Source organism: Dama dama, chromosome 18 (genome assembly GCF_033118175.1).
Source record: "Dama dama isolate Ldn47 chromosome 18, ASM3311817v1, whole genome shotgun sequence".
Lineage (NCBI taxonomy): Eukaryota > Metazoa > Chordata > Mammalia > Artiodactyla > Cervidae > Dama > Dama dama.
In genome coordinates, this window is record NC_083698.1 from 73450462 (window position 1) to 73468277 (window position 17816).

A 17816-nucleotide genomic window follows, 5' to 3' on the forward strand; every position below is an offset into this window, starting at 1 on the left:
TTTGGGATGAAGACCGTGGAGGTGATGTGTCCCTCCCCTCACATCCTATGAGTGTCCGTGATACAAACATGACTTAAGACTGTGATGTTAGCTTGGCCCCCTGGTTAAGGATAAGTCTGCAGGTGTCCTCACCTAATGTCACTGCTGTTCCCTTTCTGTTCCACCTCCTAGGAGGGTAGAGGAGTTGCTGAGAATTTGTTAAATTCTCAACATAGATTAAAACCACATTATTAATTGATGAATGTTTGGGGGGAGATACTGTGAGGTTTTGCAAATATCCCATTTCCCCTTAAAAGTCTCACCCACTATTTTTAACATCATCAGTGAATCTTGCTTACAGCAATTATCACTGTGGTATTAACACTGATTTTATATTTCCCTCATTCCTTCTGTTTATTAATTAGTTGTTTGTTTATTCAGTCATTCATTTGTATCAGAGTGACTCATGGGTATCACTTTATTCTCTGCCTTATAGTCCAACACTGGGTTATATGTTTACTCACATATGTGTTACACTCACATCAGTTCCAGCTCTGCCCCATTGGGAGCTCTCTGGTTGGCTTCTGTGTCCTCTTGACGTTCTGCATCCTGTGGTTTTTTGAGCACTTCCTTACTTTCTGGTGTTGCCTGGTTCCAGGCTCATCTCATCATATTTCCTCTTCCACCCGTTCTCCACGGAGCCTGCTGGCTTTCTTTACAGGCAATACTTAGAAACCGTACATGGCAGTGAATGAGCTCACTGATTCTGGGAGCCCCTGCCGCCGGGCCCCCCACCACTGCCCTGTCAGTGTATGTGCTTATTATCTTTTTTTCTGGAAATACATTGAAATCTTTGTACCTTTCTCTGAGAGTGAGAACAGGGTTCCTATCACTTATAACCAGTAATGGAATAAGCCAATCCTTCTGGTAGGTGAATTCTGTGTCCTAGCTTGGATATGTTCTGGAGGAGGTGTTCCTGCTTTTGTGATTGACTGGTTGACTGTGAGCCCCCAGGTGCTTCTCTCTCTGTCTTGTGTTGCTGGATATATCCATCCCCCGACACAAGCACCACTCAGTCATCATCCTTTGTCTTTAAACTGTGTTTGCAGTTGTTCAGCCTCATACACTGGACCACTGATTGAACCTGCTGTCATGTTTACCCCCACTGGATATTAGAGAAATCTCTGATATGATGTCCTGCCTACTCTGTGGCCCTCTTTCTACCCCAGGGCCCTCCTTCTGGCCCCATGACCCTCTTTGACTCCATGACCTCTCTTGGCCATGGTGCAGCTCCTTTCCTGCATGTGTGATGGGTTCTCTTGGGCAACAAATGCAGACTCTCTTGGCTGCGCCCTCAGCTGCCCAGTGCAAATGTGGGGGCGGCTCCACGAAGCTGTGCTGGCTTTTTCTCTGCAGTACAGCTTCCCATTTTCTGCTCCCTGTCGTGTTCTGTCCCACACGTAGATTTTATGACCCACGCTCTGAGAAGTGCTGTTGTAGGGTGTGCACTCTCCAGGGCTGCATGGAAGGTTATACTCCTCTCACCCTGCTCTCATCATCTCAGTGGTTCACTTTTTTTTTTTGGTCAGTCGACAGATGAGTCCATCATTTTGCTCACGATTGCGGTTACTCGCAGGCCATGTCATCTGGCGTTCAGTGGCAGTTTGGGTTCCTTCTCTCTGAATGTCTTCTTGATAGCCCTTGCCAACTTTCCTATTTTTGTTACTGATTTGTAGAAATCCTTTATATATTTCAGTTCTTTGTTGGTTATGTGTCATAGATCTTCCTCCTCACTCTGGCCTACCATCTAATTGTTTGCATTTTGAAAGTTTTTTATTATTTATTTTTGTTGCTGCAAGAAGACTTTCTCTAGTTGTGGCAACTGGGGGCTACTCTTCGTTGCGGTGCTCGGGCTTCTCATTGTGGCGGCTTCTCTTGTTGCAGAGCACAGGCTCTATCTAGAGTGTGGCTCAGTAGTCGTGGTGTAGTAGTGGGTGTAGTGTGGGCTTAGTAACCCCAAGGCATGTGGAATCTTTCTGGACCAGGGCTTGAACCTGTGTTTCCTGCATTGGCCAGTGGATTCCTAACTGCTGGACCACCAGGGAAGTCCTTAACTTTGTGTGTTTTTGGGGCCTTCTCATCCAGAAGTATTACGTTTAATTTAGATGTAAATTTTCTTTACATCTAATGTATTTTCTTGTTAGTACTTTTCTACTTGGATGTGGTACAAATATTTCCTACAAAATGTTTAAAGTGTAAGTGTGCTTTTCACTTCTAGGTTTAGTTTTGTGCGTTGGCGCCCTTTGTCAGACAGCAGTTCTTCCTCACCCACGTGCCACCCAAATCCACGAGGGCGGCCCTGGTTCAGGGCGGGGTGGTCTCCCTGCTCACCATTTGCTCCCTGAGTGCAAGGGCCACAGTTGACATCTGCAGGGGCTGTGTCCATCCCCTGCTCCCCACCCCTGCCCCGATTTGTCCTCTTCAGAATCGTCTTGGTGATTCTTGATATCCCTTTTGGTCTCTATTTTAACTCCCCTACCGCTGTTTTTTCTGAGCCTCATCCTCATCCCTCTAAGGTCTGGACTAGAGAGGTGGAGGAGTGTGTCCACCTCACTTGGTGTGTGAGATTGTCTAGTCAGGGGGACAGTCAGGAAGGTGTTGAGAGAAGAGGACAGCAGACGACTTCCAGAATGAAAGACTATTTGCTTTCTTCCCCGGGACAGCGGCAGAGATGGGGTGTTGGGAGGGTTTATGGGAGGGAAACACTAGATAAAATCCTACAGAATATGTGTTGCCAGGTGCACTGTGTGCATGCACTTCCACATGATTGTCACCTGAGAATCCTGGGAGGTGACAGGATGAAGAACCTGCAGCCCAGAGTGGGTATGAGTAGTCTAGCTCATCATCCTGAACCCCTGGCCCGTCTGCTGTTCATGCTGACCCTTCCTAGATTGGAGCCACTGGGAGTGGGGGAAACGCCATCTGGCCACATGTTGCAGTGATTGGAGTCCTTTCATTTCAGATGCTTTCTTATTGATTAAAATTGTTGCCTTTTAAAAGTTTTCTTGAAACATGGCTTTTCAAAAATAACAAAAACAAAAAGCCCAAATGAACCAAAGCTCATTAAAAACTAACCACCAAATACCAAAATTGAATAAACTAAAGGGCCAGCTGGTAAATATTTCAGGCTTTGCAGATCACGCATTCTGGAGCCCAAAGCAGCCAAAGATGCTTTGTAAATGGATTACTGTAGCTCGTTCCAATAGAACTTTATTTATCAAACAGGTGCTGGGCTGTCATTTACCAACCCCTGACCTGTCATATCTCAGGCAGTGTCTTAGTAAAACATTTTGAGAATAGAACAAAATAAAATTTCCGTTGGCCTTCTCAGTACTAACGATGGGACGTTTCTGACACGTGGCTCTCCTGCTGGTTGCATCCCTGACAACATGCAGCTCCTGAAAGTTTGGGTGTTGTTTTCCTCTGGTCCCATTACACGCATGCCTCGTTTTATCTCACTTTGCTTTATTGTGCTTCACAGATACTGTGTTGAGTACCAGTTGAAGGTCTGTGGCAGTCCTGTGTCAAGCAGGTCTCACAGCCCCATTTTCCCAGCAGCATTTGCTCACTTCTCTCTGTGTCACGATTTGGTAATTCTAATATTTCATAGCTTTTCATTATTATTATGTATGTTATAAATATAAATCTTTAATGGATGAAGAGTTGCTTCTTATGGATGTGCAAAGAAAGTGATTTCTTGAAATGGAATCTACTGGTGATGGTGCTGTGAAGATTGTTCGTGAAATGACAGCAGAGTGTTGAATTATTACATAAAATTAGCAGTAGGATTTGAGAGGATTGACTCCAGTTTTGAAAGAAGATCTCCTGTGGGTAAAATGCTGTTGAACAGCATTCTCTGCTCAAGAAATCCTTCATGAAAGGAGGAGTCAACCCGTGTGGCATATACTTCATTGTTGCCTGCCTCCTTTCAGGAAATTGCCACAGCCACCCCATCCTTCAGCAGCTATCACCCTGATCAGTCCATAGCCACCACATCAAGGCAAGACCCTCCACCAGCAGAAAGATTGACTCACTAAAAGCTCAGATGATGGTCAGCATTATTTAGCAATAAAGTAATTTTAATTAAAGTATGTACATTGTCTTTTAGACACAGTGCTGTTGCACACTTAACACAGAATAGTTGTATGGTAGAGTGTAGACTACACATAACTTCTGCATGCACTAGGAAACCAGAAAATTTTTATGACTCACTTTATTGGGGTGTGTGGTAGTCTGGGACAGAACCTACCATGTCTCTGAGATACACTTGTATCCCTTAGTTGGGAAGTCTGTTGGGACTTGAAATGGTAAAGCTGGTCATAAGTGTCCTGATTTTGGATGACTAGGAATAGAAAATTGATTTAAAAGACTAAGAATTCAGCATATTTATGCAGTAAATTATCTTTTTGTTTTAAAATGTATATTTCACATTTGTACACTTGTAAAAAAAATTGGGATGTCTCTTTCCCTTGTTAAAGTAATTAACATGATTTAAGAAAATGTCTCACTATAACCAACTTATATCTTTTGTTAATTAGAAGAGTTTGTAGTAAATATTGATTATGTTTTTGTTGGCTGACCATCTGATACAGATTGTCAAAGACGTTCCCTAAATTTGCATTAACACCTGTCAAGTGATTCATGGGCATATCATGAGACTCCAAGCACCTTGCCTCATTTATTTTAGGTAAATATAGAATCAACTCGTATTTTTAACTGTACTGCAAAATTAATTTTAAAATGTTAAAAGCACACTTTCAAAATATACTTTGTAAGAATTTTTTTTATTAAACTGAACCTTCCTTAAGGTGGTGAGTGGGCACTAAGAACCAGAAGGTATCCCAGAGGAGCTGGGCTGCTGCACGCAGGACTGCAGGCGAGTCCTGTGCCCGGCTGGCCCCTGTGTTCCTCAGCTGGATTTTCTATCTTTAGACAAACTCCTGGTCCAAGTGGTCAAGAGAAGAAAAGACTACACAAGGAAGCCAGGTTGAATGCAAAGGGCATGATAACTCCAAAAATTAGAGATTAAAATATTAGAGTATTCCTATTAGGAAATAGATGCGATGCCCTTCAGACTTCAGGGAGGGAAGAAGCTATGAGATTGTTTGATGATAGTGATGGTGCTTGAGTTAATCAAACATCTGGAAGGAAGTTGGAAGACAACTTAACAGCCAGGAGAAGGTGTTTGTATACTCGGAAACCAACAAAGAATTTTATCAAAAATTTATGGAGAACTTCAAACCAGGGAAAGCACAAACAAAAGCCATGGCAGGAATTTTGCAGAAATGAGTCGCATATGGCCAGTTAACATTATATGAAGGGAAATGTGAATTAAGACCGATCGGAAACACTATTTTTTGTGTATATTTACTTGATAAAAACTTGTTCCAGTGTTGAGCAGGGCCCCTGTGCATACCTCTGTTGAGTGAAAATTGGGGCAGCCCTTGGAAATGAGTTTCTCACTATCTCTTTAAGGGTGAGATGCTTTCTTTTATACCCTTGACCCAGCAGATCCACTCCTAGGTGAATAGCCAAGACAGATCCTTCAGGTTTGGTGACACAAAATGGAGAGGATAGCATACTGAATGTCCATGAGGTTCCCCCACTTTCTTATTAACAATATGTCAGAATTCATGTTTCCTTTCTGTTCCTAATCCCTTTTTTTTTTGATGTGACAGAGCCCAGAAATCACAAACTTTCTTTCACCCATGCGTACTTCAGTAAAAAAGAAAAATGGACTAAATGTATATCACAATTTACAAATTTATGATTCCCTTTAATCATCTCATGTCCAGGCCACGTTCACTTTCCCCTCATTGTCTCAAAATGTCTTTTTTACAGTTGGTTTTTTCAAAATAGCAGTCCAGCAGGTCCCAACATTACATTTGGTTGCTCTATCTTCTAAGTCTCTTAATTTAGAATAATTCCTCTTCTGTTTTTTCATTTCATGATGCCCTTTGTAACCATTTGTTTGTAAAGAAACTTAGGATTTTGTCTGTTGTCATCTCCCAGATGCTGGACTTGGTTGGTTTTATGTTGGTGGTTTTGATGGATGTGTTCTCTGCCGCCGCCTGTGCTCCCTGTAGTCTGGTGACTAGACCTGCGGTGTGGAGCGGATTTAAGGCTCAGCGTTAGGGCAGGGCTACCACAGAGGTGAGGCTCTCTCGGGAGTGCCTGGTGTCTGGCTATTGTGGACACAGGTGATTTTTCCACTCCTTCTGTGAGCAGACTCCCATCCACCTCTTACCTAGCGCTCCGCATCCATCAAGGAATGCTGCCCAGACTCAGCATTTCCATTGTAGGTTACACAGTGGTGATTATCTCATTCTGTTATACCTTTGTTGTTATTGGTTGCACGGACTTTTCTCTAGTGGAAGTGAGTGGAGGCTACTCTCTAGTTATGGTGCGCAGGCTTCTCATTGTGCTGGCTTCTCTTATTGCAGAGCACGAGCTCCAGGTGTGGGATATGGTAGGATCAGTGAGAAGAGCAGGAAATCGATGAGAGATGGAGCTGCTCTGTAAAGGGAGAGGATGAACTACCGTCTACTAACCACCGTGCACACTGCCCACCCCCCCCAGGCTTGCACGCACACACAGTGTGAACATGCTTACACCACACGTTCACATCACACACACACAAGGGAAAACGTGCACATGGAAGTGCTCACACACTGTGTACTCCACACACACAAACACACCACACACATGCTCACAGGACGTACTCATTCACATGTACACGCGCACACCACATGCCTCACACACAAGCCTGGGCCCCTCCCCTGGGTACACGGACAGTGGCATCTACAGGTGGGTGGGGAGCTGTCACACCTGTGTCCCACTGAACACCCAGGAGAGGTGGCCTTTGCCTTAGAGCATGAGAGGCAGGTGTGAATGAGTGGAGGCTGAATGTTCCAGGGTGGAAGCAGCTCTTTTCTGGCTCCGGGAACCTGGTGAATGCTGGCCAGCACCTGCCTCCACACAGTGGGGAATCCAGGAATCCACCACCCCCCCCCCCCACCCCGCCTCAAACCCTGGGAACCTGGAAAGGGGCTTGAGAGTGCCCCCTGCTGAATTATAACCTGTTTCCTATATGGGCTCCAGTCTCCTGCACAAGAGCCTTTATTTGGGGTCTGTGACCCCTTTTACCCTCCGCTTCTCCCACTCGCCACTGGCTGTTCTAATTCCCATGGTGCAGGGGCTTGGAGGGAGGGTGGGGGGAGGCAGGTCTGAGTTCCTTTCCCACCTGTGCAGGTGACACTAGCTGTGGGTGCCTGCCCAGCAGATCCTCTCCCTTGGAGAGGGCTTTTTTTGAACACAGTCACAACCCTGTTATCTGGGCTGATCCGGCTCATCAGGCGTGGGTGCTGCAGTGAGGCCTGCTCCCTGTCTGCACCCTGGCTGCTGACTCACGCTCCTCCTCCCACCCTTCCCACTCCGCCCGCCCCCTTCCCCCTCCCACCCTGGTGCTGGCCAACAGCTGCAGGGGTGTGGCTGTAGGCTGGTCTGGGAGGGCAGGGTGAGGGGGGGCCCAGAGCACCTGCATATGACAGGAGACTTATTTTTTGCACACTGTTGGCTGGAAATAATCAACTTTATTTAAAGAGAATGTGGATTTAGAGTGTTAAAAACACCCAGCAGCTTGCTGGTCTGTGCTGGGGAGAAGCTGCAGGTCCATACGGGGTTGCGGGGGGTGGGGAGAGGCATGTGCCTACTGAGCTGCCCACCCTGTGATGCTGCCTGGCCAGCGCCCTCTGCAGACACCAGCTCCACATCGCTCGCCTCTGCCACATGGCTGTCTTCTCCCCAAGGTTCTTCACGTTGTTCCTCTGTGCATGTCTTTGTGTCCAGAGCCCCCTCCCTTTAAAGACACAGTCGCATTGGGTCGGGGCCTACCCTAATGACCTCATTCTAACTGGATTACATCCGTTTAGACCGTGTTTCCACATGAGGTGCCGAGGGTTAGGACTTTAACACATTCATTTTGGGGGACATAGCCCGTAGCAGCCACCAGTTTACCGGCCCAGAGAACCTGGGCTGTGATAGAGGCCCAGCCTCAGATTTAAGGTGTGGAAGGCATACCCACAGGAGGTAAACATGTTCTTGGCTTACAACGTTCACCTGAAAAGTGTGTCCTCATTAACCACCACTTGCAGCCCCTCCTAACCAGAGGTGAGGGGCTGATGGGGTACAGCTCTTGACCCTCTTGTATGTTTTCCTCTGCAGACATGTAGGCATGCATGGTGAGTGTGGCAGCCCACCCCTCAGCCTCTCCCTCCAGGCGCATCAGCTGGGTGCCGCATGCACAGAAGGGGGTTGCATGCACCTGTTATTGGGATGGGCATGCTCATAGGTGCTGTCTCCTCCTTGACTAGGTTTCTGTCTTTTAATTTAGATCAAAAACTTACTATGATGGACTCTCAACTTATTTTTATGTGGTGTTTTTACTATTATTAACACTTAAATTTTGTGACAAGTGTTTTATTGTGTTTTAATTTTGACATGAGCTTCTTGGCCATGCCTGTTTGCATCTGTGCTGGGTTGGTAATGCACGTACAAGAAGATTCAGCTGACGGGGTTTCTTTCCTAGGCTGTCTCATAAGCACACTGCTCACATCTGAAGACAGCCTGCAGTTCAGTGCAGTGCCTTGGCTTTGATTTATTTACCAGGGGAAGATAGAGGCCGGGGTTGGATTAGAACTGAAGTTGAGTAGCTATAGACTGAAGTTGTTTTTTGATCTCCCCCCCTTTTTTTAAAGATATGCCCTGCCAAGCAGTTTATGGGAAACCAGGCACCCAAAAGCCCCAGGATGTTATTAATGAGGCTCTTTGGCTTGTGGACTGGTCTGGATTCTAAGCTCTGTGAAGACCAGGAGGGCCAGGCTGTGCCATGGACTGCAGTGACGGATATTTTTCCTAACCTTGAGGGTGCTACACGGGGCTTCTCCTTGGCTTTTCCCTTTGTTCCTGTGACTTCCCAGGAGGCCTGAGCTGGGTGGTCAGAAAGGAAATCAGCCAGAGGGAAGGGGAGTTTTAGACGCAGAACCAAAGCAAGGTTAGGTGAACGTTCTCAGGACCTGGAGACAGTATGTTCCTGGGTACCCTGTGGGCTTCCTGCCCTGCTTGTGGGCCTGGGCTGTCGTCTTACTTCTTGTTCTTTCTCAGGAGACAGGAGCAGTTCCAGAGAAACCCCGACAGCTACAACGGTGCTGTGCGTGAGAACTACACCTGGTCCCAGGACTACACTGACCTAGAGCTCAAGGTGCCGGTGCCCAAGCACGTGGTGAAGGGCAAGCAGGTAACCGCCAGGTCCTTCCAGCCTCATCTGCTCAGCTTCTTTCCTGAAGCAAAGGCTTCAGGCTGTGGGTTGCGCTGGAGCTGCTTAGCCACCAGCACAAGACTGCTTCTTGTCTTCAGTCACAAGCATGCCAATCTCCGCCCTCTTTAACCACGTTAAGTATGAGACCCAACTTAGCCTTCTATGTGAATAGCATCTGAGCTTTTTTTTTTCTTTTTACTTATAGTATTTTCATATCATTTATTGTCTTTAGTCTCTGCAGAAGCACTGCAGTGCTTTTGCCAGTGCCTACAGAGTAGGCAAGGCAGTTGTTGTTACACCCGTTTCACACTGGGGAAGATGGAATCCTGAAAGGCAAAGGAGAGCACCACAGGTTCTGTCGTGATGAGTGGACTTCCGGTCCTGTGCCCTGTGGAGCTGTAACATATATAGCTTGAGTGGATTTCTCCATCTTGGTGAGCTTGAGTGAGTGGAAATTTAATCTTTTAGCGAAAGAGAGAGGTTTACTTGGGGACCTTGCTGAGAATAGCATTATTATAGCTCGTTGTAAGTAGGCAGGCTTCACACTAAAGAAGAAAACTCTCATGTGAAATGGGACACTGTTACTATAATCCACAATGTAAAAAATTCTTATATATGCTAGAAACTGTTTTCTTATTTCATTTGTCATGAGAAACTACAACCTGCAAAGTAAGTGGCATCTTTCATGTTTTATAGATGAGAAATTGAGGCCGAGAGAAGTTACTCAGTTATCCAAGTTGACATGGAAAAGTCACCATGTGTGTCCTCACTCTTGCTATGCCAGGCGCAGGGAGCACTGTCTGAATGTTTTAGGAGGAGTGAGTGACTGAATGGGTGCCCTGGTACAGCCATGGTTTGATCCAGGTGTGTCTGCTTCTAAAGCTCATACTGTTTTCCCTGTGTCCCACTCCTCTCTTTATAAACAGAAATAACTGCAGCCTTCTTTAAAAGGGACGGTCCCAGAGCATGTGAAACGAAAGTTGAGTTTCCTGTACGTTTCTGAGAAACGACCACTGTGTGAAGTGGTTCCTGCTGGTCTGGATACGCGTCAGATCCAGGCTCTGGGCAGTGAGCAAGCCCTTCCAGACCTTCCCCTTAGCCCACTTCTATCCTGAGGTCCCTCCTGGTCCCTTTGTGGTTACCCAGGTCTCTACCTAAAATAGGCCTGCCCTCTGCAGCAGTCTGGGTGGGGCTGGGGAAGCCTCTAGAAGACTGCAACTTCCTACCAGTGTCAGATGAATGCAGTTCATCCTGCAGCATGGAACAAGGAGCAGGACCGGAGCCCCTGGGTCTTCACAGCTCCTTGTGGGTGCGTGTCAGGGCGCGTGGGGATGGTGTCAGCTGCAGCGGCACCGTCTACACGTTTCTCCCTTTCTCTCCTTCCCACTCCAGCCCAGGAGATCCCACTAGGGCTCAGTGACCTCCTGACCTGATGGACTTTAGGATCCAGGTCATACTGGGTAACTAGGAGTCATTCCCACAGAATCCTACTTTTGATGACTGTGTCCCCCCTGACACAGTAGGCCAGAGCTGGTACAGGCTGACCTTCCTGTCAGGGTGAGTTGCCCAGCATGCTTTAGAGTTTTAGTGGGTCAGGTATTGATTTTCATTTTGGTTTTTTTTTTGGTAGGATTACCTTGTATGTAGGCAAATAAATTATGAAAAGTGTTGGTTATACACTTAATTACTTGGCTAAAAATGTTAGAGCTTCCTGGTCTAGCCTGTCTTCTAGCTTCTCCGTGAACTTCGGGAACTTTCTCTGGAAGGACTTTTGTTAGGCCCAGCCTAAAACTAGTTATTTTGGGGAATTCTCTGGCAATCCAGTGATTAGGACTCCATTGTTTTTTAGTGCTGATGACACAGGTTTGATCCCTGATTGGGGAACTGAGATGCCACAAGCTGCACAGCGTGGCCTCCCCACAAAAGGCAACCCCCCTGCCAAAACCCCAAACTAGTTATTTTCCCTTTCTTTGACTTAAGAGACCTCGGTCACTTGACAGCTCTTGCTGAGCTTCCCATGGCTACCTGGGAAGCCTACTCATTGAAAACAGCATCTCACATGTGCCCACTAGTCACTGGGGTGTCAGTCTCATGATTCCAAGCTCTGCCGTCAGCAGTGTGTTGTGAGGGGCCTGCCCTTCATCGCATTGTGCTAAGGGACGGATCGTCATGCCCCCGTCACATCCTTGCCTCTCAGATTCACTTGTCTTGACCTCTGGGGTGAGATGGCCTCGCTTTCACCGAGGGTGGCCCTGGGTTTTGCTCATTTCTGCGTTAGACATTTACTGAGCATGTGATGGTCCCCGAGACTGGTATGAGATGACTGCACTGGAGCTGACATGTGGGGCTCAGGTAATGACGGCAGGTGCACCAGCACCGTTCCCAGCTGAGTGGAGTGTAAACAGTCTGTTTGTTTAACCTGCGCTGTGCAGCCAGACACCCCTCGGGCCCTTCCCCCAGCAGCGCTTTGAGGCTTTGTGGTTCACAGGAGGAAACACAGAGAGGGTCAGGGTTTTCAGGCTGGCTTTCTCTGGAGCTAGTGCTCCCCGCACTCGGGGGTGTGTGGATGAACCTGAGTGTTTGCGATGCTGGGACTAGAAGAGGCGCATTCTTTGTAAGACATTTATTTATCTAGTGTTGGCACGTTATGATACCTGCTGATTTAATTTGCACTAATCTCCTGTGTGGTTGGATTGTTTTTTCTCTTTCGGTAGTATTTTTTCCCCATGACATTAAAAAAAGAAAAGTATGATTGATACACAGTGTTAGTTTAAGGTGTACAGTATAATGGTTTGATACCTGTGTGTTTTATGGAATGATCACCACAATATCTGGTTAACATTCTCACCATATTACAGAACTTTGTGTGTGTGTGCTGAGAACTTTTAAGATACTCTCCTCAGCAACTTTCAAATTGTGTTTTTCTTTTAAAAATTCGTGATCTCTCTAGTTTTTAATAATCGGAGAGATTTAGTCATGCCTCACTTAAAATTTGGGAGTAAGTTTATTATGTATCTCTTGGCTTTTGCTGGCCTAAGGGTTTTTTTCTGAGTTGCCACTTTCTTTCTGGACTGCCTCCTTTTCCAGCTGTTCCTGTGGTACCTGTCACAGCTACCTGTCAGCAGTGTTTATTTTTGGTTTTTGTCTGTGGAACCTTTCAGATACCATCATGATGATAGCTGTGATGGTAGCAGCTCAGCCGATGAAGTCGCAGTTGTTCTGGGTTTGTAAGTAGCTCTGTGTGAGGGGGGCAGGCATGTTGGGCGTAACGGGTAGATGTGGGAGGCACCGAGTGTTAATGGAGGGCGGTCCTGGGCCTTCTCTTCTTCAACTATAGCTTGGTGCTTGAGGCCTCAGAAGAGTGCCTCTCCTTTACTCCTTGTTGATTATTTTTTTAAGTGGAAATGGGTTTGCCTCTCAGGTGTAGTGGGGGACAGCTGAATGCCTGTAGGTTATGCTTTATGTTCAAGCGTTGTTATTTTACATGCAACCATTTAAAAATTTTTGTTATTTCTATTGTTTTGTTGGAGAATCTAAAGGAAAATTTCTCAAAGTGAAGCTTTGGTCTCATTCATTTGTGAGATATAGTTAAGTCTTTGCACAGGAAAAGCAGCCAAGTTCCCCATTCTTTGCTCAGCGTAGCCATGGAGTCGGGAGAGGGAAGTTTGCAGTTAGGACGGAGATCTTTGTGTGATTGCAAAAGTCAGCTGGGGCTGGTTATAAACATGGCCTTTCACTGAATCATAGGATTTTAATGTTGGAAAATTGGACTACAGAGATTTTTAGTCTAACCTCTCACTTGGCACATGAGAAAACTCTCCTGGAGATGTGAACTGCTAAGGCCCCACACTGTCTGGTGAGATGGTGATGGAGCAGAGAGCAGGACCCAGCTCCCACCCGCTTCTCTGTTTGATCAGTCATCTTCTGAGTGGAAAATATCATGATATTGTTGTGCACAGTCCTGACTAGATGACAGTGAGTGACAAGTGAATTAATTTCCTTTGCAATATTCTCTTTCCTCTCAGAGATGGTGCGTGGTCTTTACTGAATAATGAGGTCCTGCAGGCTGGTGGGCTCATGGCCATGCTGCCTGCCATCTCTAGCCTCACCATGGGAACCTCCCGGAAGAGCACCAAGACCCCTGGGCATGTCTTATACAGTGATGCTGTGCCCCCAGAGTTCAATGCAGCTGTTGGAATTTGTGCTAAAAAGCTCTGCAACACAATGTTCCCTTCTTAGAAGGCGTTTAGAAAAAAATGTAGGAAGACTTTTATTATGGGAAACTTCCATAGCAAAAAAGGCTAACAGGTTTCATTTATCTATTAAAAAAAATTTTTTTTTGCTTGAATGCATAGGACATTTACCTGTTCAAAACAATAAAAATGTACAATGAAAAGCTTCTCTCCTGCCTCTGTCTATTTATCCTATTCAAGCCCCCACCCCAACCTCAGAAGTCACCTTACTAGTTTCTGGGATCTTTTGGCAGGTGTTCTCTTTTTTTCTTTCCTTTTTCTTTTTTTAAAAAGATTTTTGATGGGGACCATTTTAAAATTTTTTATTGTATCTGTTACAGTGTTGCTTCTGTAACAGAAGCATGTGGGATCTTGGCTCCTTGACCAGGAATTGAACCTGCACCCCCTGCATTGGAAGGGGAAACTTTAACCACTGAACCACCAGGGAAGTCCTGCCAGATGTTTTCTATGTATATCTTGTCAAACATGACTTGTGACTGGACTGAACTGAACTGAATTGACAGCATTCAGGAGCACTGTATTTATTACCACACCATCATTTTGAGAAAGTTACTTGAGGCTACAGATGGTACACTCATGGCCCTACAGATGGTACACTCCCATTCCCCACATTGGCCCTACCAGGGCAGCTCTGGTCTCATACGCTTGCTGCCCTGCTCCCCGCGCCTCAGCTTTTCCTGCCAGCCAGCAGGTGGCTGCCCAGGAAAGACTCAGGGGACGCAGAATTTCCCCTAACGTCCAGCTTCATCTGTCAGGACCCCGAAGGTGTATGTGCCTGAGCCCACTGCCCCTTCCACGCAGGGCTCGGGTCTCTGGTTTTACTCCACTTTCACTGCATCCCTTTGGATCAGGAGTTTCTTGTATAGTTTTTTGTTTTTCTGGAGTTTCTTGCTGTCTTGCTTTTTTTTCTTGTCAAAAATAGTACACTATCATCACGAACTCAGAATTACCTGGATTCTCACTGGTACCCTGTATTGTCTAGAAGTCACTCTCTGCAAACCATTTCACCCATGACTCCCATTTGGACTGATTATTTTCTAGTTCAATATTATATGGCTTGCATTCTAAAACTTCTTTTTACCTCACTTCTAGATTAAATTCACTGTGTTTTAGATCCTTTCTGGGATCTTACTCCCCCCCTTTATTTTTATTGAGATATAATTGGCATATATAATTGTAGTAGGTTCAGATGTGCAGCATAATTATTTGAAATTGTGTGTGTGTGTGTGTGTGTGTCTGTGTGTGTAGCAAAATAATTCCACCATAAGTTTAGTTAACATTCACCACCTCACATAGTCACAGGTTTTTTCTTGTGATGAGAACTTTTAGTTCTCCTCTGTTAGCAACTTTTAAATATACAGGTATTGTGAATTGTAGTCACCATGCTGTACTTTAGATTCCCAGAACTTACTCATTTTATAAGTAGAAGTTTGTACTGTTTGACCCTCCCTCACCCAGAGTCTTCCTCTGTTTTAGTTTCATCTTCATTTTGTTATGTTATAGCCTCAAGTAACTTTCTCAAAATGATCTTGTGGTAATAAATACAGTGCTCCTGAATGTTGTCAGTTCAGTTCAGTTCAGTTCAGTCACTCAGTCGTGTCTGACTCTTTGCGACCCCGTGGACTGCAGCATGTTGGGCTTCCCTGTCCATCACCAGCTCCTGGAGCTTACTCAAACTCATGTCCATCGAGTTGGTGATGCCATCCAACCATCTCATCCTCTGTCATCTCCTTCTCCTCCCGCCTTCAATCTTTTCCAGCATCTGGATCTTTCCCAATGAGTCAGTTCTTCATATCAGGTGGCCAGAGTATTGGAGTTCCAGCTGCAGCCTCTGTCCTTCCAATGAATATTCAGGACTGATTTTCTTCAGGATTGACTGGTTGGATCTTGTAGTCCAAGGGACTCTCAAGAGTCTCGTTCAGCACCACAGTTCAAAAGCATCAATTCTTTGGCGCTCAGTTTTCTTTATGGTCCAACTCTCACATCCATACAGACTACTGGAAAAACCATAGCCTTGACTAGACAGACCTTTGTTGGCAAAGTAATGTCTCTGCTTTTTAATATGCTGTCTAGGTTGGTCATAGCTTTTCTTCCAAGGAGCAAACGTCTTTTAACTTCATGCTGCAGTACCCATCTGCAGTGATTTTGGAGCCCAAAAAATAGTCTCTCACTGTTTGCTTTGTTTCCCCATCTATTTGCCATGAAGTGATGGGACCGGATGCCATGATCTTAGTTTTTCTGAATGTAGAAACATTTCTGAATGTTTTAAGCCAACTTTTTCACTCTCCTCTTTCACTTTAAGAGGCTCTTTAGTTCTTCACTTTCTGCTGTAAATGTGGTGTCATCTGCATATCTGAGGTTATTGATATTTCTCCTGGCAATCTTGATTCCAGCTTGTGCTTCATCCAGCCTGGCATTTTGCATGATGTACTCTGCATATAAGTTAAATAAGCAGGGTGACAGTATACAGCTTTGACATATTCCTTTTCCTATTTGGAACCAGTCTGTTGTTCCATGTCCAGTTCTAACTGTTGGTTCTTGACCTGCATACAGAGTTCTCAAGAGGCAGGTCACATGGTCTGGTATTCCCATCTCTTGAAGAATTTTCCACAGTCAAAGGCTTTGGTGTAGTCAATAAAGAAGAAATGCAGTTATTTTAATCTTTCACTTATTTTGTGATTTAAGTATATGGAATTCTAACTTTGAAAAATACTTTCTTGGGAGTTCCCTGGTCACCTAGGATTCTGGACTTTTGCTGCTGTGGCCCGGGTTCAGTCCCTGGTAGGGGAACTGAGATCCGGCACAAACAAACAAGCAGACTCCCCGAGCGTGACTGTGGGTGTCATTCTCTTGTTTGCTTACATCCACTGTTACTGATTCTAGTAATCTCTTCCATTCCGGTTCTTTGTGCGTAAACTTTTACCCTGTTATTTAGAACTTTTTGGAACTTATTCTAAATACTCAGTGATATGAATTGTCGTCTCTCATTCCTTCTGTTCAGCCCTCAGTGGTTTCTTTCAAACTGAAGGCATGTTTTTCTTAAGCACTGGAAAGTAGTCGTCTTCTTGTCATAGTTTCTGGGATGCCAAACTGATTGCCTGGATTGGTTTCTTACTCTACCTTGATTTTTTTGATATTATCTTCCAGCCTTTCTATTGAAAATTTTATTTTCATTCTATTTTTTTCTAAGTGTCTTTTGTTTGTTTTGTCTAGTTCTGTTTTCATGTTTTATTCTGGTTCTGCAGATGCAGTATCTTCTCAGGTCTCTCAGAATATAAATTGGACATATTTTAAAATTGCCTTTTTTCTTAGGTAGCTCTGTAATCCTTACCTTTTTTTTCTGTTACTAACCTAAGTCTGTCTTTTGGGGCTGCTGCTTTTTCTCATAGGATACAGTCCTTAGTTCCCTACTAGTTTTTTTATTTAAAAAATATATCTTCCTCATTCTTTTGAGTGTGGAATGATGTTGATGGTTTTCTCCTTTACATGTCTGTTGTCTGCTCCTCCCATCGCTGCTCTCAGCTGAGGGGTTGACTGGTGGTTGGGGTTGACTGGTAGTTGGCTTTGCCTTATGGTATGCTGGACCAGTGTCTGCCCAGTCCCCTCAGCTGCTGGCCAGGTTTTCTGGAGCAGGGCTGCCTGTTGCTCGGTGGCACACGGCGGGTTCCAGCCTCTCCTGCTGGGGCTTTGCTGGCCCAGCTGCCCTGTGGACTGACTCAGCTGCTCTGCCTCCACGCTCCGTTCTTGCCAGCTGCCAGCCAGAGGCCCCATGCAGCTGTGCTTGCCCCTGTTCTGTGGAGTCTGTCCCCACACACTTTTCCTTCCTCTCCACAGGGCTGTCAAAAGCTTGTCTGTCCTGGCCTCTCCCTTCTTCCCTTGTGTTGTCTGGGGTTTTTCTGTTTGTGTTTTGTTCCTGTCATCTCTGTGGGTCAGAAGATGACCGCCTGTTCTCAGAGTGACACCTTGGACTGGAGCTCTTGGAAGCATCTCCTGCCTAGTTTCCCCTTGCTGCCTGGGTGCATCCCCTTTGTACAAGAGACAGGTGTTGTGGGAGCTCACCTAGATTTAGAAATTATCCTGTTAGGTAAAGCTGGCTGGAGAATTTTATTTGTTAAAGTGAGCTTGTTCCTGGGAGGCCAACTGATGGAGCCTTGGTCCACTCTGTCAGGTGTTCTCTGCACTTCTGAGTTCATGGTCAGGGACATGAT

General features: G+C 45.6%; 1 protein-coding gene and 1 long non-coding RNA gene across 4 annotated transcripts in view; both read left to right on the forward strand.

Annotated features, from left to right (window-relative positions):
• NUDCD3 (NudC domain containing 3) overlaps positions 1-17816 on the forward strand; it is a 69059-nt gene that overhangs the window by 35536 nt on the left and 15707 nt on the right. For both annotated transcript variants that reach the window (XM_061165607.1, XM_061165608.1), the window contains exon 3: positions 9202-9334. In XM_061165607.1, coding sequence (XP_061021590.1) covers positions 9202-9334 — 133 coding nt within the window. The remainder of the gene's footprint in view (positions 1-9201; positions 9335-17816) is intronic.
• On the forward strand, positions 10232-14079 carry LOC133072390 (uncharacterized). Of its 2 annotated transcripts, none has more exons than XR_009696727.1 (3): positions 10232-11969; positions 12443-12582; positions 13381-14079. It is a non-coding gene; the product is annotated as an uncharacterized LOC133072390 (long non-coding RNA). The 2 variants fall into 2 exon arrangements; XR_009696726.1 differs by having other exon boundaries at positions 12517-12582.